Raw genomic sequence first — 21386 nt, forward strand, 5'->3', positions numbered from 1 at the left:
CATAATTCAAGACATCAGCGAGTAAAATGTTCTCAGATTTCAAGACTTCATCATCTCATTCTGAAGTTTTTAGATGTATTCAGTGTGGCAGAAAAGCAGCATCTGACAAACAGGCTGAAGACAAAGAAGCAGTTAAAGAGAGCACAGTTAGGGGCTTTGTTTGTGGAGTCAGAAGCACCCTGCTGAATACACTGAATAATGGCAGGAGTGAGTCAAACCTCTCAAGCCTTCCGAGCTGCAATATAAGAAAAAACATGCCATACAGTGAGGGGAAAGCTTAGACATCAAGTAGGAATAACATACATATGGTGTGATAAGGCAACCAATCCCAGGCTCTCTGTTGCTGACATACAGTACAGTGCACACTCTAGATATTGTAATAGAGTCAAGTGCAGGCACATAGCTTGGTGAAAAGCAAGTACGCTACTGCTTTCCATGATTTAAGGAGGACGACAGTGAACTGAGCTCCTGCACTGCTCAGATGTTATAGCAAGCCACTAACACCATCAGGGTAAGAGGCTGGATTCCCCACAAGAGATGGCCACACTAGTATTGTAGTACAGACATTATGGTAAAGGCCCTAGATCTCCTGCAAGGTGCTTGGAGTAAATGTGGCCAAAAATATGTTCACAGTATAACAGGGCACAAAATCAGCTTTGGTAAAGACATCAGTCAGATATTAAGAGGCCTTGATTTTCAAAACAATGCAGATAGCAGCTAAGAACATCTACTGACAGTGTATATGTTTTCAGTTTGTAGCTAAATATACAAAAGCTTTTATCTCTTTAGAAACAGATCATACAGACTCTTATGAAAAGATGCTGGGTAGCTCTATGGATACAGTACATTAGCAGCCATGGTAAAAGCCTCTTTTCATGCATTTATCTTGTTTTGATACAGCAGTCAGCTCTTTTTAATTTACACTGCGACGTGTAACCAAAGTGAAAATAAACCAGCCCACCATGTATGTGATCTGGTTAAAGAGCAATACATTTAAGTGCAGCAGAAGCTCAGCAAGCATGCAGTAAAAAGAGGCTTGTCCACAATGGTCATATAGCTTATTTCTATCAAAATACCAACTAATCCAGAGAAAAATCCACAGAAGAAGACCTGCTGTGGCTATAAAAACTCTTTCCAGCCTGTTTCTAAAAATAGTTTTCCTATCATCAGTCAAAAAAACAAACAAACATCAGTTCCTGATCACCTCAAATATGTTTGTAGCTTTTAGTGATACCTTCAGTGATTGGGTGAAAACGAATCTCCATCAGACGTCGTTAATGGAGGTCAAAAAGTTTTCGTTGGAGGTCAGAGCTCCACCCAGTGGCCAGGTTCATAAAGACATTCAGCTTTCCATGTGATGCATCCTTGTGGCAGATAAAAATATAATTCTGATTCTTAAATCTAAACAACAGATAATGTTTTTTCAATCTCCTCTTCTTCTTCTCCTTCCCTCCATCCATCTTCCTCCTTCAGGGACTGTCTAATCAGTCTAAAAAAAAAAAACTAAACTCTGACCTTCCTCTCGGCACATCTTATGTCATTTTCACGTTGTTTTTCACTTGCAATATTTCAACATTTGCCCCATCTCTTTCTCTCTGTCCGTCTCGCTGATTCATCCCCTCTTCTTCCCACTTGCCCCATTACACCAGTGGTTATAAGCTCCCAGTGACATTCCTAGCCACTGCCCAGGCTGGGAACTCAGTCAGGTTGAAGAGGGGAACGCCCCACGTGGTTATGGCCAACATTACCACCGCCACGCCAATCAGGTTCACCCCGAAGCCTGCTTTCACCTGGAGAGGGAAACGAAATAAAGGATGTAAAGATGAATACACAGACAAAATGAAAGCCAAATAGAAATATACCAGAAGCTGTGCGAGTTGTATGTTTTTGTCTAGGATCAGCTTTAGCTTTTTCAGTTTGCCAAGAGTTAAGAAGTAAAATAAATCTTCAACCTTCTGATTACATAAAACGACTCTGACACACTGTAGCCTTGAGCCTTTTGATACTGCAGGTGCAGAAAGAGCATGTGACTTTGTATGTGTGTGTGTCTGTGTGTGTGTCGTACCATGTCGCTGATCTGCACGTGGCCGTAACTGAAGACGATGGCGTTGGGGGGGTTCCCAACTGGAAGCATGACCCCAAATGACACGCACATGGTGGATGGGATCAAAGTGTGGAGGGGGTTGATGAGTAGAGTCTCTGACTGGAAGGAGGGAAAGGGGTGAGGAAGAACAAAGAGAAGGAAAGACAAAGAGACAGTGGAGAGAAAAAGACAGGAAAACAGGGAAGGACAAGATAAACCAGGTGAGGTGGGGAGATGTGAGGAAGGGACGGAGACGAGAAGAAAGGCAGATGAACGAAGGAAATGAGGATGAGAGATGAGGAGATGAAGTTAAGATGAAGAGGGAGACAGATGGAGAACATGGGGGGGGGGGGGCACGTGAGAGGTCACAGGTCAAAGGTCACATGGGTGTTTGAAAACTGCTTCTTTAGACTTATTACATTCTCAGAGCAAGGTGCAGCCACACTAACACCGTTATCCCACAGTGTGGGATAATAATGCTCCCTGCTAACACGTGCACATGACATTAGCTCTGCCTGTGAACAAACTGAGAGCAGGAACAATAGGAATAATCCACAAGGGGGAAGCAAAGTCAGTGTAATGCTGTTATTTGAAAATCAAATGAAATGAATAAATATTCTGTATAAAAAAAAGTATTTGAAAAGTTTGGTACACAGAAATAAGTAACAACAAAATCGTTTTCAGGGCCTTTACTTCATGAAGATTTTTTTTGTGTTTTCAAAGTGTCACAGTTCAGGGCTAATTCCCAACTGGAAGCATGACTCCAAATGACACGCACATGGTGGACGCACATAGTGTGTGAAGGAGTGTGTGCCTTACCAGTGCAGACAAGATGGGCAGGAAGACGGTGAGAGTTGCCGGGTTGGAGGCGAACTCTGTGACCGCTGACACCAGCAGGCAGGCCAGCAGGGTGACGGCCCAGGGAGGAAGACCACTCATGGGCTCCAGCTGTCTGCCGATCCACACCGACAGGCCTGACACCTGCACACACACACACATATGGACAAAACACCCGTGAGCATCCTCAAAGGCTGCAATCAATCTCTCACCCTCATGGTGCAATGTTGTCCTCCTGAACCTCTGCTCCTTCGCCCTGACGTCCTTTGTTTGAATCAATCATGTGACTATTTCTGCAATTTCTCTGATGTCAGCTGTGTTCACAAATATCCTGTAGCTTCTGCAAAGTCTTGGTTTTAATATCACACTCACTTATTGTTTATCTGATGGAGAACAGGAGCATCACATACAGATATAATACACCTTCTTTACCACTGAAACCATGGCAACAGCCTCTGGTCAATACCTGATTAAATCCCAATTCTGAAACTTGCCCCTAAAATAGTACAGTACTGTAACACAACAACACACACACACACACATTCACGGTACCTTGCAACCAGCAGCCAGTGCGTAGCCTCCTCCCACCAGGATGACGATCTCCCACGGCATCAGTCTCTGGAAGTCCTTCCAGGTGATCATGGGAGCCAGAGGGTCAGACTCTGAGTCATCATCTAATGGTTTAAAAACAAAAAACAGGACAAATGTCAACACAGCCGGGGCGTTAACAGCTGACAGGGCAGTGAGCTATGGTTCTTATTCACAAGTATTAAATTAGCATCATATTTCTGATGTTTTCATATTTTCTTTACTAAAAAAATATGGATTTAAAATCTGTTTCGATAATGCTGAAAAAGTATTTGTTGTATTGTATTTGTATGTTAAAGCCAATTTTAGCTATGCTTTATTTTACCGGTCTGCATTTTCCTAATCATTTCTGGGAAGCTCCAAAAAAAACATCATGAATTCTGGTATTTATTACAGGGAAAATACAAAGTTCCTTGAAAGAAGAGCTCCATATAAACTCAAGTAAATATTTATTTATTATCATTCATTTCAAGAAAAAGTTAAATTGTTGAACAGAATTTTATCCAGATCATGAGTTTACCTCTCAGTATTTTAAACATCATTAGTTCCAAAAAGACAAATAGTTTGCAGACGTTTGCAGGCCTGTACTACATCTGCTTCTCCTTTAGGTTGTGGTGTTCAGAGGTTAGTAGACTGACCAGTGTCAGCAATAAAGCATCATGTGCTCAGCAGCGTGAAACAGTGAAATTTTTCCACAACCGTGGAAAACACCGGTGTCTGAGGTTGAGCTGTTTTTCCCTTAAATCAGAAGTTTCTCTGACCTGGTGAACCTGCAGCAAACAGGCACTAAATCAAGCAGCGGAGCCTGCTGACACAAACAGGGGCCTGCTGAAACAAGAGCTGCTGGCTGCTCATTTTGAATTAAGCCAAAAAATACCACACATGTACAATGTCTGATATGTTAAACCCCACCCGCCTGGTGCCCTGAGGAGTTAAACCAAACATAGTACACGTAAACAAAAAAAAAAAAAAAAAATCCAGATGGACGAGTGCCTGGTGCTGACCTGTGTCTCTACAGCTGGAGGAGGAGGAGGAGGGGGAGGAGGAGGAGAAGGGTCGTCTGGCAGGGATGAGGAAGAGCAGGAAGCCAAGAAGGACAGACACTGTTGCGTCGGTCCTGTAGCCTTTCCTGAGAGGGAGAACATTCACCATAAATTTAAAATAAATCGACAGAGCCTCTTCTTATGTTTCATGACAAAAATGTATATTACGGGTTTAATAGTTTAGGTGTGTAAGATCAGGTGTGTGTGCGGGTACATACTCTGCAGTCACTGAGATACTCACAGTGTCTACACACATTTGTGTCTGTGTGACGGTGTGTGTTTATTTGTTCCTGACAGACATGACCACAGACTGATCGCTGTCTGATCACTAACATGTTAGTGGTAACAACACCATTTGCAGTGGCGTGTCGCAGCATTAAGGCTACGTACTTCTCAAAGAGAGACGTCCAGCCAGGCACGAATCCTGGCTCTCTGGTGAACCACAGCACAGTCATCAGGATGAAGAAAACACCCGTCACCACCTCTGGGTAGCTGAGACACACACACACACACACACACACACACACACACACACACACACACACACACACACACACACACACACAGAAACCACAAAACGAATGTGAGCAGCAATTACATGAGTGATAACACTCATGTCCCACAGTGTCATGTCTGGGTCTGTGAGTGAGATATACACACACATTTACACATATGTATATCTTTCTATACTTGTAAGGACCATCACTAACATTATGCATTCCTTACCTATCACAGCTAAATGCTTAACCCCAACCAAATTAACCTTTAAACAGTCCTTTAAAATAGTGAGGTTCAGTTGAAATGTCCTCACTTTGATGGTTTAAACTGAATAACAGGTCCACAGGCTGCTGCCAAAAGTCTTCAGTTGCTTTCTGTGCCTTTACATGTCTTCAAATTCTCCACAAAATGTCTGAGACAAGCTTTTTATGTCTGTTTGAATGGTATATTGAGCTAGACATTTTATAGTTTATAATTGCTGTTCATATCATGACCCTAAAACTCTAAAAATCTATCAAATACTGACCAAACTGCCATGAATACAGCCTGTAGGAACATCCAGTCAGGAAAGTTAGGACAACACATAAGCACAGAAACGCACGTACACACCTGATGGATCCCAGTTTTGCGTACTCCTCATGGATCCTCCTCTCTGACAGCATCTCTCTCCTGGTTTTGCGTTTCTTACTCAGCGAGCATGTTTCCCTGAAGCTGAACACACAGCAACAACAACAACAATAACATCAACCACACAGTAACCCAACACACTCGCTCAGTGCTTTGCAACCTTCGCAGCCACAGGACACCAAATGGCGCCGCGGTTCAACATTGTGCTATAGAAAGAAGGATTATCGTGAGTCTATAATGATAAGATGGTTAGGAGAGGACAGGTCAGATGCACACTCCATAATCACACATGAATATGACTACAAGCTGAACAACTTATAGCACAAGATGCAATCTGTTAAACACACACTTCAGAACACACATGCACTCACTTGCAGCCCAGGAAGAGGAAGTGCAGCCACAGCCAGGTGAGGACCAGCATGATGATGGCGATGGGGAAGCTGAAGATGAACCATGTGCCAAAGTTTATCACCTTTGCATCCGGGTAACGGCTGGAGGAACACAGAGAGAGACACAGAGTTAGTTTAGGATGTCTGTGTGTAGTTGTGTGTTGTTAGACTTTATGTTTAAGGAAGGGGGCTGATGGGAAATGTGGTCCAGTTCTGGAGAAAAACGTACATCAGCACAGGACTGTCAGTTGCCTCCAACGAGGCCTAACATTTGATAACAGTCACACTGATTTGATGTGTGATATGTTGAAGTTTAAATACTGCACATAGGCTCATTAGAGGCTGGAGCTCATGACCACTGAGAGCACTTACAGTGACAGGAATGGAAGGTTTACCAAGGTTAAAATACTGTCAAGGCTAAAAATAACTATTTAACCCCCATCAACCTTCACCCTACACTTATTCTGGTGTGTTTGCTTTGACTGACAGATGCTGTCATTCCCATCTTCTTATCTGTGCAGCAGCACAGCTGACTCTCCACGCTGATAAGAGGTGAGCCGCTGTAAGTGTCACTGCTCTGCGCCGCGACAGTGAAGCCAGCAGGGATAACCACGGTGCGGCCTGCTTTATGAAGCTACAGGACATTCAGCTACTGGACATTCACTGCTCTAATGACTTGACTGTGAGACTGGCCACAGACTTTTCATAACTTTGCAAACCAAAAGTTTTTATCAATAGCTTTTAACTGATTTATACAGCATGAGTAAAACATTATTAAACATTATTAAAGCATTAGTAACAACTTGAAACACCCCCTAATGCTATTATTACCCCTGCCTATAGTTGGTGTATTTCCTGGAAAGCATTATCGACAGCAGGGGCCAGAAGAGGCTCTGAGTCGGGGGACACACACACATCATCCAAAGTCAGTGTCAGTGTGAGGCACACTAACAAATGTTTTCTCAGATGAAAATGAATTACACAGGGGAGAGTGGCACCCGCTCAAAGCACCATTTGTCTTCAGTGCACTTGAAGCTCCAACAGCGCGCTCCTCAGTGTCCACTGTCGTTCAAAGCTGCATAGGTGATAAAGTGTGTTTGCTCAGACGTGCTTCACTGAGTGCTGTGCTGTGCTGTACGGACACTAAGCAGGGTAAAGGTGACATTCAGAGATGATGATGATGATGATGATGACATGTGTGCCCCAGAGGCGACTCCATCCCTCCCTTCAATAGCACCCATCATCTTAGTTTTAGTTTGTTTACATTTACATTCACTGATCATGCACTGGAGAATAAATACAAAAAACTGTAAGTAAGACAAGAAAAAAGTCTGGGAACCAATGGAACTAAATCACATTCAATCTAAATCCAATTACAGCAATGCCTCAGTGGGGTGGTGAAACTGTATCATCAGCATTCTTTATCAATGATCTGTCTGGATGCTGACTGATGCAGTTGTTGGGACGTAAAATAAATAAAACAGGAGACAGAACTCAGGCCTGAGGAGAACCATTACTTTTGACTTCCAGATGTGACAGCTGACCTACTGTCACAAGTCCTGCTAAAATACATTTATCACTTGTTTTAAATCAGATGAAAGAGCATCAAGTAATATCCTTTCATAGTACCTGAATTTATCTGGATGTCCAATGTTCCTGTCACAGCATGTCTGTGTGTGTGTGTCTGTCTGTTTGTTGGGGTCAAGTTGCTTGGCCTTGTCGTACGAGGACACCCTAGCTACCAAGCTTATTTACCAGAGGCCCCTCACTCATTAAGTCAAACTTCGGTTCAGTATTTACACACAATTCAAATTTATTTGACCAATCAAACTGGAGGGTATAATTTTTGGTATTTTAATGTTCACTGCTTGGACTGTTTGTTGCCCCTGGTAATGTTACCTTAGGATTACAACTTCTACCCCACACACACACACACACACGCAAACCCACAAATACACACAGAACCAAAACCTGACCTTTGTCCAACAAGCTGCGACATGAAGGAGGCCATTCTGCCAGGCTTAGCGCTGCGGCTGGAGGAAATCGGCTCTGTTAGGACTGTAGAGGCTGATTAGTTTGATCTCAGACCCTGTGTGCCCCCCAGACACCGAGCTGACATGAAGTGTTTCAGTCCGACCAGCACAGCAGCCAAGAAATTACTCAAGCTGTAAATGTGCTTGAAAATTGAGATGTTGTCTGCAGGCGTCCTGAGCTAATGCCAGACCAAAATATCTTTCTGATACCAGCACAGAACGGTTTTTAAAGCTGCTCTAATACCTGTTGTTACTGTCTGTGGACGGTGGACGCTTGTCAGCTCACAAGATTTTAACTCATTACACATTGTGAGTGCGTGTGCACATGTACCTACGTGTTAAACTGCTCAGCAAAGATGAGGTTGGTTGACGTGCCCGTGATGGTGATGAGTCCTCCGATGGTCGCGGCGTAGGTGATGCTGAGCGACAGGCATTTACAGATCATGTGATCCCTCTTGGTGGGATACTGGGAGTCTCTCCTGGCCTTCACCCGCTTCACATTTGGGATTTCAATGGACACCTAAGAGAGAGTGAGAGGAATGGGAATGGAGGGTTCATCTGACACTGATTGATCGCAGCTGGGAAGAGAAGGTGGGAGAAGGTGTTTCTCATCCTTCTTTCCAGCAACCTTGCTGTCACACACCTGCCTCATTAGCCTCCAACACAATGTTCCTCACCTGCGGCAGGTGTCCATTGGTGTGTCTGATGAAGCTCTGGTTAGAGATTGGCTTCAGACCCAAACCATTTACCTCCCCAGTCTGTACCTGAGAGCAAGAGAAAGAGACCTCACTGCCAGCACGTGGCTCTTTCTGCTCTGCTGCTAATTATCTGACTGGTGTTTATCTGGCAAAGACAAAGCTCTTTCAAGTCTCACCTCACTGAGTGTAGAAAGCTCCTGTTTAGTGCAGTCACTGCTGGAGAGAGACGAAAAATAACGGTAATGAGATTTAGCAATGACAATAATTCACATAGAAGAACAAGACACATCTGAGCAATAGGAATTTAACACAAAGCTGTACTGATTTTTGTTTTTCTCCTGTTTTTTTGACAGTTTTTTTTTTTTTTTTTAATTTAATTTACCACAGTGGACATATTACAAATCACATGATAGTGTTGCCTGATTGGTTTGTTGCACTGTTGGTTGGTTGTAAATTTTCCCTTTTGCCAATGTAAATTTGAAAAATCAGTTTTAGTTTGAGGAACGTCTGTAGGCTGTGGTAAACACTGGTAATTGCACTTGGGACAACACACACGTGTACCTGTCGTTGCGATAGAGCATCTCTAAATGGTTCTTGTCCAGGTTCTCTTCTTTGTCTGTAACAGCTGTGAACAACAACATTCATTATCAGAGTGTAACAGAAGGACTGATGGTGTAATACACTGGATTTGAACCCCCCCCCCCCCCACACACACACTGACCACTGTCATCCTCAGGGGCCTCAGCGGTTTCGGAGTCGTTGTGGTTGTCGGCCAGACCGGTGCAGATGAGCTGCTGCAGGACGGCCTCAGCTATGGGCATCACCATGGCTGTGGTGGACGTGTTGCTGAGCCACATGGACAGAAACACTGTGCAGCACATGAAGCCCAGCACCAACCTGGATGAAAGAGAAAGAGCAATGTTCAGACCTCAATTTTGCAACAGGATCAAGTGTGTATGCTTGTGTGAGTTTAAATAGAGCCAGTGTACTGAAAGCGTTGAAGTGTGTGTGTGTGTGTGCGCGCGTTGCTCACATGCCAGGCTTGGCCCCTGCGATCATCACCATGCGCAGAGCGATGCGTTTGTGCAGGTTCCACTTCTCTATGGAGGCAGCCAGGCAGATGACTCCCATCAGCAGCAGAGTGGTGTCTTTACAGTACTCAGCTGCCACCTGAACACACACACACACACACACACAGATGCATACTGATTCAGGTGTTTGATTTCAAAATAAAAGTCATAGAAGTCATTTCAAAACATGTAAATATTGTGAAACTGTTGATGGCACAAAATTGAAATTTAGGAAAATAAATGAAGTGGACCTGAGGAGACAGGAAGGTGTCTTGGGGCCTTCTGGTTTTTCCCTCCTTCACCCACTTCCCTACTTCACCCTCCTTGGTTTGGATCAACACTTACAGTTTGCCAATTGTTCTTCTTAATCTGCTCTACTTCCCACCCACAGGGTTCACAACCTCACAACATTGTATAAGCCTGTGTCCCCTCACCTCTCACCTACAACCTGCTGCACTTCCTCCTTCAGGGCCGTTTCAAACACAACTCCATCACCTCTCTCTGTCATTTCCATGGACTCAGTGGATGAACAAAGAAAAAATTACAGTCCCTCAGCCGGGGATATTTCTTTATTGAAATGAAACAGTTTCAAAGTCCTGATAGCTGCTTTGCAAGGAGAATACTGGCTGTTATCCCACTGGACAGGAGAATTAGAGAAGAAAAAGTAATAAAAAAGTTTAATGTTGAGTCACTGCTGACTAATGCAATCTTTAGAGAGGTGAGGCACGAGCGCCAGGTGAGAAAAACCAGAGGACAAATGCTGTAAAGGCAGGCGTACACGCCCTTAAGACAGGTTATCTGCCTCCTGCAACTTGTAGCTTCTCAACTCATCAGTTAGTGAGGCCCATTTGGAAAACCCAGTTCATCAGTTCTAATTTACATTTACCACCAACAATCAAATGTCATAGATATGTAAGAAAATGAGGTGTGGAAAAATTTACTGCTGCATTCAACACTAACAGCAAACACACAAGTGACAACTGAATAAAACTCAATCTCCGCTGTGAATTATCAACGTTAAGCAGCCAGTAGAAAGAAGCATTAATAATTCAGTGAGTCATGGACTTTAGTTGTATATACAGTGCAAAGCAATGCCTCATACAGGCATCCTGCCAGTGGTCACTACTGGGTTCATGTGGGGAGCTGGGGGTAGCAGACTGGAAGCACCATAATAGATTGAAAATGTTGCATAAAGCTCTCTGCTGGCATATTTACAGAACGCCATCACAAGAGGCTTACAGCAGTGTTAACAGGCAGCTTTGTCACTGTTTGTCAATGCGATTTGGTCACATGAGGCGTACAACTCACTTTTTATGTAATGCTGATAAGAGAGGTGAAGACGAGGGGAGTGAGTTTAATGGAGATAAACTAAGACTGTGTTGCTAAGATATATATTTAAAAAAAAAAAAAAAAAAAAAAAGCACCGGTCAGACTGATTAAACTTTACCAGGGCGGTAAAGTGTGCGAGCGGCTGATAATGATGACGAGTACCAGGTTAATGGGGTTTCCTACACGCTCCATAGAGTCGTGGCTGATAAAACCTTTACAGCTGAGTGACGACGTCTCTGGTTTACACTGACACGTAATACAGTAAGTAACTCTACGCTGCAAAAACCCTGACGGAAACTTAGATGCATCCAAGAAACCCCCTCACGTACCTAAACACGCACACGGAAACACACAGAGGTGGATCTGAGTTCTTGAAACGCACTCTGTGTGGCGTTCAACCACACAGAAGGGCCTTTCACCCATATTTTTTTCTGATCTGGAATTACTGTACATCCACATATACACCAATCTGATCAGCTGACTCTTACTACCAGCACAGTAACACTGTGTAGCGACCGGATATCCCAGCACGCTCGGTAGCCGTGCTATTCCTGATTAAGCCCAACACAGTTTACCACCTGCCCTAAATAACACAAGTGTTTCTTTCACTTTTCCTTCTTTAGAGGGAAAAGTGATTATATTTACAGTCAGAGCCAGTGGAACAGTTCTATAAGAACCCCACATAAACAAGCAAAGGCTTATTTAGATGAAGGCCAACAGAGTTCATTATTAGTTATGTTTACACACCACTGACACTATATGGTTGCAACTTGCTATCTAAAATAAAATAATCAAGAACCATCAATATTGCAGCTAAAACTAAAAGTCTTCATCTCAGTTTGATATAATTTTTCCAATTATGTTGAAGCGATGAGAATGTGCTGTTTACAAGGGAATTTTTAATCACACTGTTTCACTGTGAAAAGACGACGTTATCAGCAGCAACATCATTTATATATTGGAAGGGAAAGCACAGATTTTTATTTGCAGAAAATTATCGCCCAACTGTTTGGTCTTCAGTAGATTTTCAGCTTTTTTTTTAGGTCATTGTTTCCAACAGCAGGAAGCAGACAAAAAAAGCTCTGATAAGTAAGTTAACTGCACAGCTGATGAGTTTGACACACATGATATAAACATTGTTTGGGGACAAAAACTAGAAAAAGTTGTCCACTCTTTATGTCCTACCTCTGTGTGAGGTTCAATTACTTGAGAAAAAAAAAGAAAAATTGATTTTAATTATTATTGGGAGGGATCTCACCAAATCAGATGATGTTGGAGAGATTTTCTTTTTAAGGCTCTGACGACTAAAACGTCAAAGACACCATCGGCTAAAAGGACAAAGAGAGAGAGACTCACCTCGCTGGACTTGAGCACCCCGAAGAGCGGGTAGAGGAAGGCTGGGACCAGAGCTGCAGCACCCAAGGGAACAGCCTCTGACACCCAGTAGACTGCTGTCACCATCAGCACATAGGCACAGCATGCCTCCTGCACGCAGGAAAATCAGCAGTCAGTGCTTCATCACCTGCTTCACAATTATAATATTAGAAAAGACACATCAACACACACACTCATACACGTGTCCATGAGTGTGCATACAATTAGAGACCTGCTGCTTTAGGCACTTTCAAATATTACAAATGTTAGTGTATGTCCTGTGAACTGAAGTGTTGTAAACATTGTGGTGAGTGTGGTTTGTACTCCAGCTGGGCTCCACACACACTTTTTTCCCTTCTAACACGCTCATGTACACAAACACACGCCCTGATGTTGCATTAATCTGGTTATGGTTATATAATATCGACATACCAGTCCCCTCATGCCGCTCTGTCGCAACAGCAGCGGGCTTAGTGACAGGCTCCCCAACCTAAAAAAACTAAAGAGGAATCTCGTGACATTTGCTAAGACCTTATGAAAATCACAGAGATTTTCATTAACCTTTCACATCACTCACAGGACAACTGAAAATCCAGGCCTCTTCCAGCACTTCCAGATCTCAGGTCCACACCTGGTTCAGTATCTCTAAAGTGCACTTTTCAGACTTCACAATACTCGAAAATTTTAAACCAACATTTGGAGAGTAAAGCATGAGATGTGTCCTTCCTGCACAGGTTTTTCAGCACAGCTTATGGTGTTTTATTTGTTTAGTATTGCCCCAACCACGTTAGCATAAAACACAGGCAGTTCCCGCCACTGACACATGCAGCGTGAGCTTGTAGTACTTTTACGTAAGAAGAACATTGAGTATAACATCTTGCAGTAACAGGTCAGTTAATCTCAAATTAATAAAGCCAGAGGGGGGAGAATTAACAGCAGGGCTCCAGCGTGAAGCGTGTCCAGACCTGTTCAGACCTCACAGCACGTTCAGGCCATGGACACAAATCAGTTATTCTATTATGATAAATCTGACTATTGTTTAAATTATGTCACAAGCTTTTTTTGTGGGCAACGACTCAATAAATGAAACAATATACAAATTATTACATCTCTTTCTGAGCAGCAACAGCTGGATCCACACAGTATATAAGCTAAAGATCACAGATGATCAGCTTATAGCAGGTGTTCAGGTATCAGTGTATATGTTGGGTTTGAGGTCATTTAGAAACAGTGTCAGTGTTACGCAGTTTGTCTGACTGATGTCAGTTGATTCGATGAATAAATCCACACATTTAAACCTGACTCAGAACAACTAAACTCACAACAGAACAAAATAATCTGCTGTTAATGAATCAGTGCCGGAAACAGTTTTATATATCTGCTACAAGGCTTCACTGGGAAGCCTTCAAACTTCAGACTGTTTTTCCCTTCTTCACTGCAGCCTCTGCCTTTGTGAGGTCGGGGAGCTGTCATAAAAAAATCTGAAGTGAACTGCGGGGCGTCTGCACAGTCTGTGACGCATCAAGGATCAAAGCTGAATTTAATTTGTCTCATTTCTGTGAGCAGAGGACATGTGAAAGTGTGCAAACAAAAAGAGAAATAAGCTGGTTTTAGGTAGGCGGACGCTTGATTCTACACTTGATTGCGAGATTGTTTTTATTAGTTGTCGCTTGGCACCGGTTTGGCTTTCACGGCACGGGTCGTCACTCTCAAGCCACGACCTGTGCTCCTTTGTAGATGCTTTGCTGTGGATTTAACTTGGCAAGAAGAAAGAGGCATTTCCAGGCATTAGGCACAGCTGTGGGATTAGGCTGAGAACAGAACAAGGTGTTTGGGTTGAAAGGAAGTGTGACAACACATACCCACTTTATAAAGAGAGGAAACATGATAAAAATAGAAAAAAAGAAAAATACAATAAAGAATGTGTTTGCTCATTAGCAGCCTGACCTGTCCTCTTCCATTTGGTTAACAATAGTCTTAATCAGCACGTCTGTCTCAAGCTTCACATTCAGGAAAACACTGGCTGATAACGGGATTAAAGCACAGTTAAGAGTTAAGCTGTTGATCTGTCACTGAGACTGAGAAGAATGGAAAGAGGAAAAGAGAGGTGACATTAAGGAAGAAAGAGCAAATGGACAGATAAATAGAGACAAAGATGGGCAAATGAGCGAACACACAGGGACAGAGATACAGCAACAGAGACGGTCTGATTCAGCAGTTACTCATCATTGATTATTGCTCTCTGTTTATCAGAGGACCGTTGCCACAGGACAGCAGCTTCAATCAGATCCTTAAACAGTCATCTGCGCTTCTTCTTCCTTTGTTCTGTTTTGCAAGTTGAAGCCAAAGTGCTGGGTAAGCAGAGAGGCAGGTATCGCTGAGCGGCTGACGCAAGCTTCATGATAACCACACGTCTGATACTGAGACGTGTCAGGGAGCAGAGGTCAATACACGCTGTGTATTCGAACGGAGGAACAGCTGGGTTTGCTTTCAGGTCAGACCTGGTTCTGAGGTGTGCTGTGAAGCAGGTTAAACAAGTGACATCTTTCTTAAATCATTCTTAAAAATTGGTTAATTTAGGGGAAAAAAAGTCACACAGAGAGGAGACTTTTAAATGTAAATCCTCTTCTGTCAGCCCCAGCTTTTCAACATATTTTTATGAGAAACAAAAGTGTAACTGCAAAATGAAAAAGCCTTTTTTTTCTCCACCTAACCTGTAGATTACTTTTGGTGGTGCTGACATTTTTAGGTAAACAGTGGAGGACGCAGAGGCAACAGCTGCTGTGACAAGCATGAAAATCTGAGGTTTTTTTTTTTTTTTTTTAAATCTAGGCAAAAGTTCACTTGATTTTCTGAGGTGGCAAAAGAATGTGATGCTGGAGAGCCTGAGGTGAAACGGACAATGTTTGTGTGTGATTATGTGTGTGTGTGTGTCTCAGCAGGTTATACTACATGAACACTGCCAACTCTAAAGAGTTTTGAGCCCAAAAGCAGCTTTCTGGAACAATCGCACCTTTCCTATGACTTTCCATCTCACACTGACAAAAATTAAACTGCTTTAAAGAGGAGAAACAAAACTGCACTGACAACACACAATGCTGCAGGAGGGAAAGCAGCAGTCCTGACCATTCGGCTGTTATTTTAATAACAGTTTTAATAACAGTTCTGCTGAACTGCAGACACTACATCACTGTATAAAGTCGGTGCCGAGGACCTTCACGAGTAACTGGAACACCTTGTGTTATCCCTCAGCCACAGAGGACTCTGACTGGTCAGAGGGTGTGAATTATTTTCAGATATACACACACAGCTGTGACATAACAAGCATTAGCATTCGACATCAACACCAACAGATAAAAGGCTGCGTTTTTTTCTGCACTCGTTTTGTTAGTTACCCGTTTTTATTCCAAGGTGCCAACATAATTTAAAGAGCAAGAGCAAACTGCCACAAAACATGCACACCACTGTCCATAGTATAAGGACGATTATCCATCCTGACCTGTGCAAAAAAATAACTCTCTCCTGCCCCCTGTACTCAATCATGCCCCTGTACTCCCCATCTGGTGCTACTAGCCGCCCCATCATGTGTTACGTACGAAACAATTCACGAAGCAGCAAAAGTCTCAGGCTGGGACAGAACCAGGGACACTGCATCTTCATGGACCCTCAAAATACATTTAATAAGTGCTAAAACATTTAATAAAGTGCTAAAATTCAGGAAATACAGGTACAAAAAGGTAAATGGTTTGATACATAAAGTAATTGTTCATTTGAGCTGCAAACGTGAATTCAGTTTACTTTTAAATCACAAAAAAAAAAAAAATGTCAGCAAAAGCTCTCTGAACTACAACTGGAAATGGTGGACCACCGGGGGACATCTGAACCGTCACAGTTTCACTGAAGCATCCACATGTACGATCTTGAACATTTCATAAACCCTTTAGCTGATAAGGAGTTGATATGATATCAGCTTGTTTGCCAGCTAAGTGTAGTATCTGCTCAGCTGATTCTGTAATAATGTTAGCATGATCGCATTAGGATCAGTGTCTTTGTCATGACCTCAGCTGGCAAATATTTGACAATAGCTTTAATTAGCTTGAGACATTCCTCCAGTCGTCCTCTATGGATTGAGTCAGATGTGGTGTCAACATGAGGGTCTGGTATATCTCCATGACCTGAAAAGTTCATTCAGCTGAGAGGGAAGTTTTCCTCCAAGCCTGAGGTTTTTCCAGCTGACAGGCCAGTTTCTGCCTCAACATGTAACAGAAGCCCATTGATTGTCTCATCAACTCCCTGTTATCTGTGGACAGCTTAGGATATGGAGATGATTGGTGTTTAGAAAAACACACACACACACACGCAGATTAGGTCACAGCTGCTCTGGAGGAAACTTGCATTCACTGAACCAATCAGCAGAGGACGAAAGGACTTTTTAAACTGAACCACCAAAGTTTCTTCTTTTAAACGCTTTATAGCAACACAAATGTCTTCACATGCTGTTAAAGCCCACTGAAAATTAACAGACAGAACAACGGAAACACACACTCAACAATAAACACCATTTACCATCACCTGCTAAGTTTCACTGCTCTCTGCTCATCAATACCAACAGGGGAATCAGACGTTACTACAGAGTGTATATGTCTTGTATACGTCTTCCTGGGGATGCAAAATGGCACAAGCATGACTCTGCGTGACATTATGCATATCTGCCACCAGCTCTTCATCTCTCTCTCTCTCTCTCTCTCTCTCTCTCTCTCTCTCTCTCTCTGACCTGGCCTGACTGCATCCAGCAGATGTTCCGTCCTGCCACAGCTGGACACAGTACCACTCCAAACACACACACGGTGTCACTCTGAACCCCTGTGACATTCCTGACACAGTCTGGGGTCCCCGGTGTCGTAAGCAAGCCACGTGGGGCCAAAATCCAGCATGGTGGTAGGCTGATTATATAACTTAATTGCTTGGATTGTTTCTTTCTTTTTCTTTGTAGTGAAGTTTTTGTTCTTTTGTTTTTTTCTTGGCCTCATCCTGTGCCGCCTGCTCCTGCCAAACATCCACCAGTCCTGACATAACAGCAAGGCTCCTGGGCGACAGCGCTGATTGGCTGATGGACAACTTGTGAGCACGTTACACTTGCTTTGAATATTAATGATGTTAGAAGGAACACAAACACCTGTGACACAGATGATCATGTATAAACACACTGACACACCTGTCACCGCCGCTTTTTGCACGTTGTTTGGCTACAATCTTATTTAACTCGTGTGTTAATATTAACAAAGCACTATAATTATTAATGAGTCAAAACAAGAAGACGTGTCAAGTTGATTTAAACAAATTCAAGCTTAAATCATGTGTCACTTTAAATGTTGATCAAGAATAGTATAATGATGTGGTGACAATATTCAATTCACTTGTTTCAATTCAATTATCTGCATGCTTTTATCTGCTTAACTGAGGTGTTTTAAAATACTGAGCACAGTTTGATTCAGTGCAGCATGAATCACTGGACAAATTCACAGGAAATGAATGAAAAGGATTTTTGGAGAGCGAAGCAAAGGGACACCTGCAACACCTGATTACCATTGTCTTGGAGTTAAAGAGCTAAGAGACAGTTTCTCTGAATAATACACACCCGGTGATTTTTGAAAAATTAAGTTCTGAAGGTATTTCCAAAGACAAAGATGATGTTCACTTTATTCATGCCTGATTTTGAGTGAAAGAGCAGAATAAAAGAGAGAAACATCAGTTTCTTCCAGATTAACTGAGAATATATATTTTTTAAATTTTGGTTCACACTGTACAAACTGATCTGACATAGGAGGTGTCATTTCCCACAGTGGGTTAAAGATCTTCTCTTAGATGGAATATCTTTCCATTCAGTTTGTGTAAAGAGTCTCTGATTCTGGGAATAACTTCAGAAAAGTGATAATTACTTTCTAGGTTTTTCAAATTTTGTTGGGTGTTTTCAAAGAAACTGATGCTTAGCTGGGACTTGAGTGTAATGGTGATATGTGAAAGGCACCATCTGAGGCTGATGTCGATCATTTGGACTATAGACTATACAAAATCATTCCAGAAAGACCTTTTGAAACCTGAATTTGAGTTTGATGCTTGTCCCTATCTTTATCTGTCAATATCGTGTGTGTTGACAAGTGAGAGACAAATCACATGGGCCTGAGCGTCACTGCACATGATCCCGTGATCTGTTCCAAAATCCTACAAACAGTACAACTCCTGAAGGTTTGACACGCCTGAGCAGCTCACTCTTCAAACTCACCAAACTGCAGCACCATATCTAATCTCCAGTGAAATGTAAGTTAGTTTAGTTCAATTTAGTTTGACATACGCAGACACTCATATTGTAATGCTGCAACAAAACTTGTGATTTATCCTCACAGACAAGACTCTGTCTTGGCAGAGCAGAGTGACAAATTTCCTTTAAAAAGGTGAATGTTTGTACAGATTGGATTTGTGCAGATTGAGATAATCCTATTGTTTCCTGTGCAAATTCATTTGTCTGAGGAAATTTCCTAAAAACAAACATGAGCTACAACACACAGGGAAAAAAAAACAGAAATTAAAACAACTCATGACCCTGAATGAGTATCAAGTAGTCCTCTCTCTCTCTCTCTCTCCCTCTCTCTCTCTCTCCCTCTCTCCCTCTTTGCTTTTTAGCAGAGTACTGATCTCCATCTCATCAACATGTCGCGACATCTCCTCTCCACACACACACGGCTCAGCTGATGAACGGGACGGCTCGGGACAAGCATTCATCAAAACAGAAGACAGTGTGTCTTTTGACTGATTCTCCCTCTCTCTCTCTCTCACACACACACACACACTCACGCACACAACACACATACACTAGAATCCCATCAGCACACTCCAGCCATTAGCAGCAACCAGGAGGGACATCAACACATCAGCTGGAGGTTGTGTTTACTGCTGTATTGGATGTTTTCTAGGTATTTATCAAACCTGCACTGTGTTGTTTTCTGATATATTTAATAGTGACTAACTAAACATTTTAAAGTGATGAAAGAAAAAAAGCAACATTGTTCTAAACAACATGTATGATACTTTAATGTATGATGTAGTTTTTGCTGTTTTTGCCTCTTGTGTGTGTCTTTCTTGTACACACAGGAACATTAATCATCTATAATATTCCTGTGGTTCACAGAAAGCAAAAGCTAACCATCTCCTCTGTTTCTGTGCTTGTAACAACAACAACAACAACAACAATAATAATAATAATAATTTAATTAAATTTCTTTCACTCACGCTGGTGGGGTGGATGAGCGGTAAGGGAAGCAGGGACAGCGGGATGAACACCACAACGATCAGCTTCCTCGCCTTCCACAGCTTCCTGAACAGATCCATCCTGGCTGCGGCCTCCAACCTCATGGGTGACCCGGAGCTCTGGATCGGACCGGCCACAACTCAGCAAACCCGGGTGTGATAGTCAAAAACGCTGAAGTCTCAAGCCGCAACCGACCTCGGAGAGCCGGAGGAAGCAGGAGGAGGAGGAGGAGGAGGAGGGAAGCCGTCCCCTGGGAGAGCGTGAAGTTCTGTCCTGGCTGTGCGCTTTTACGCACAGACTGTAAACGGTGAGCGGACCTGTGTGAGTGTCTCTGTGAAGTGGGTGAACTTGCCTGAGCTTGATTTTCTCTAATCTCAGCTTTACTTCCACCGTGTCTGACCCTCGTGCCATGCACTACACCCGGAGTCTCCTCTCCTCCTCTGCGTGTCTGATGCTCCCAGAGGCATCAGGTGAGGCCGCCCGCACTTTTATGAGCCTGGATAGGTTATGCTAATTAATCAGGGCTAGGCTCCACCCTCGCTGGCTGTGTATCAACCAATCAGGGTTGGGTAAAGTTTGCACAGGGCGTGGGTGTGTGCGTGTGCATGGGTCTGGAGGTCTTTGCATCCGAACAGTGTATGAATAAGGGAAGAAATACTGAGGAGCTTTATAAAATATGATTAGAATATTAGCAATTCTAGATAAAAATGGAAAATTATTCAGGGGATACATTTATTTAAGATGAATAAACAGAATATTAAAGAACACTTTAATACTGCAGGAAACCACAGCATGTAATGTTACAGTAAATTAACGGTTTACACAATGTTCATAATTAATTGATTCATATTAACTGATTCACACTTAAATCCTACACTCATTAACCACAGGAATCATTTACACATCAACATGTTTGTAGTGTGAGTCCCAGGCCTGTGGATGTGAACCACTGAGTTGAGTCTGCAGTCACACACTGCCCCCCAGAGGATTCAGAGAGTCAGTGCAAGTGGGGGCCTTTTCCAGACAGGAGCCATGAATGTTAAAGTTTAGTCTATCTGGTTAATTCAGAACTGTTTAAAAGAGGAAAACATTCTCAGTATGATGATTTATTAGTTTTGAGTCATTAGATTTTATAACTGTTAATTTTAGGATTGTATCTGAGGGGTAACTGAGGCCTAATAGAGTTGGAGAGAGGACAAAAATCAACTCATGAACATGCAAGAGTTTTTATGATTTTGCATGGCTTCTTCTTTTTGACATGTAGACTTTGCAATGTTCTTGATGCTGCAATTTATCTATATAAAAGATCATAGTTTGGCTTTTTATTCATCACCACATTACCAGTGTCAGATGAGGTTGGAAATCTGTGAATCTTGGGTGTATAAAATGGGTTTTGAGCCAGGAGCAGAGCTCATTCAGACATTACAAAACACCTTGAACACATCAGACTGATTTAAGGAAAGTTACATGAAAGAAGCATATTTAAAACCCTGTGGAGGGCCGTCACATGA

At 42.6% G+C, this 21386-nt stretch overlaps 1 protein-coding gene across 1 annotated transcript; it reads right to left on the bottom strand.

Moving 5' to 3' along the window:
* Positions 1-1652: 1652 nt before the first annotated feature.
* slc13a4 (solute carrier family 13 member 4) lies at positions 1653-19979 on the bottom strand. Its single transcript, XM_041030172.1, has 16 exons — positions 19857-19979; positions 12552-12680; positions 9830-9966; positions 9518-9693; positions 9358-9421; positions 8973-9012; positions 8776-8862; positions 8434-8618; positions 6048-6167; positions 5659-5760; positions 4942-5043; positions 4513-4637; positions 3473-3594; positions 2903-3064; positions 2066-2203; positions 1653-1790 (listed from the first exon to the last, which is right to left on the bottom strand). Exons 1-16 carry the CDS (start codon positions 19977-19979, stop codon positions 1653-1655), a joined length of 1950 nt encoding a protein of 649 aa, XP_040886106.1.
* Positions 19980-21386: the final 1407 nt, after the last annotated feature.

The sequence above is a fragment of the Toxotes jaculatrix genome, chromosome 22 (genome assembly GCF_017976425.1).
Source record: "Toxotes jaculatrix isolate fToxJac2 chromosome 22, fToxJac2.pri, whole genome shotgun sequence".
Lineage (NCBI taxonomy): Eukaryota > Metazoa > Chordata > Actinopteri > Toxotidae > Toxotes > Toxotes jaculatrix.

Coding starts and splice junctions, on each gene's coding strand:
- slc13a4 (XM_041030172.1), bottom strand. CDS start 19,979: ATGAGGTTGGAGGCCGCAGCCAGGATGGATCTGTTCAGGAAGCTGTGG. Junction 4,638..4,941: donor TGGACGTCTCTCTTTGAGAA/GTACGTAGCCTT, acceptor TCTCCCTCTCAG/GAAAGGCTACAGGACCGACG. Junction 3,065..3,472: donor CACTGGCTGCTGGTTGCAAG/GTACCGTGAATG, acceptor GTGTGTGTGCAG/GTGTCAGGCCTGTCGGTGTG.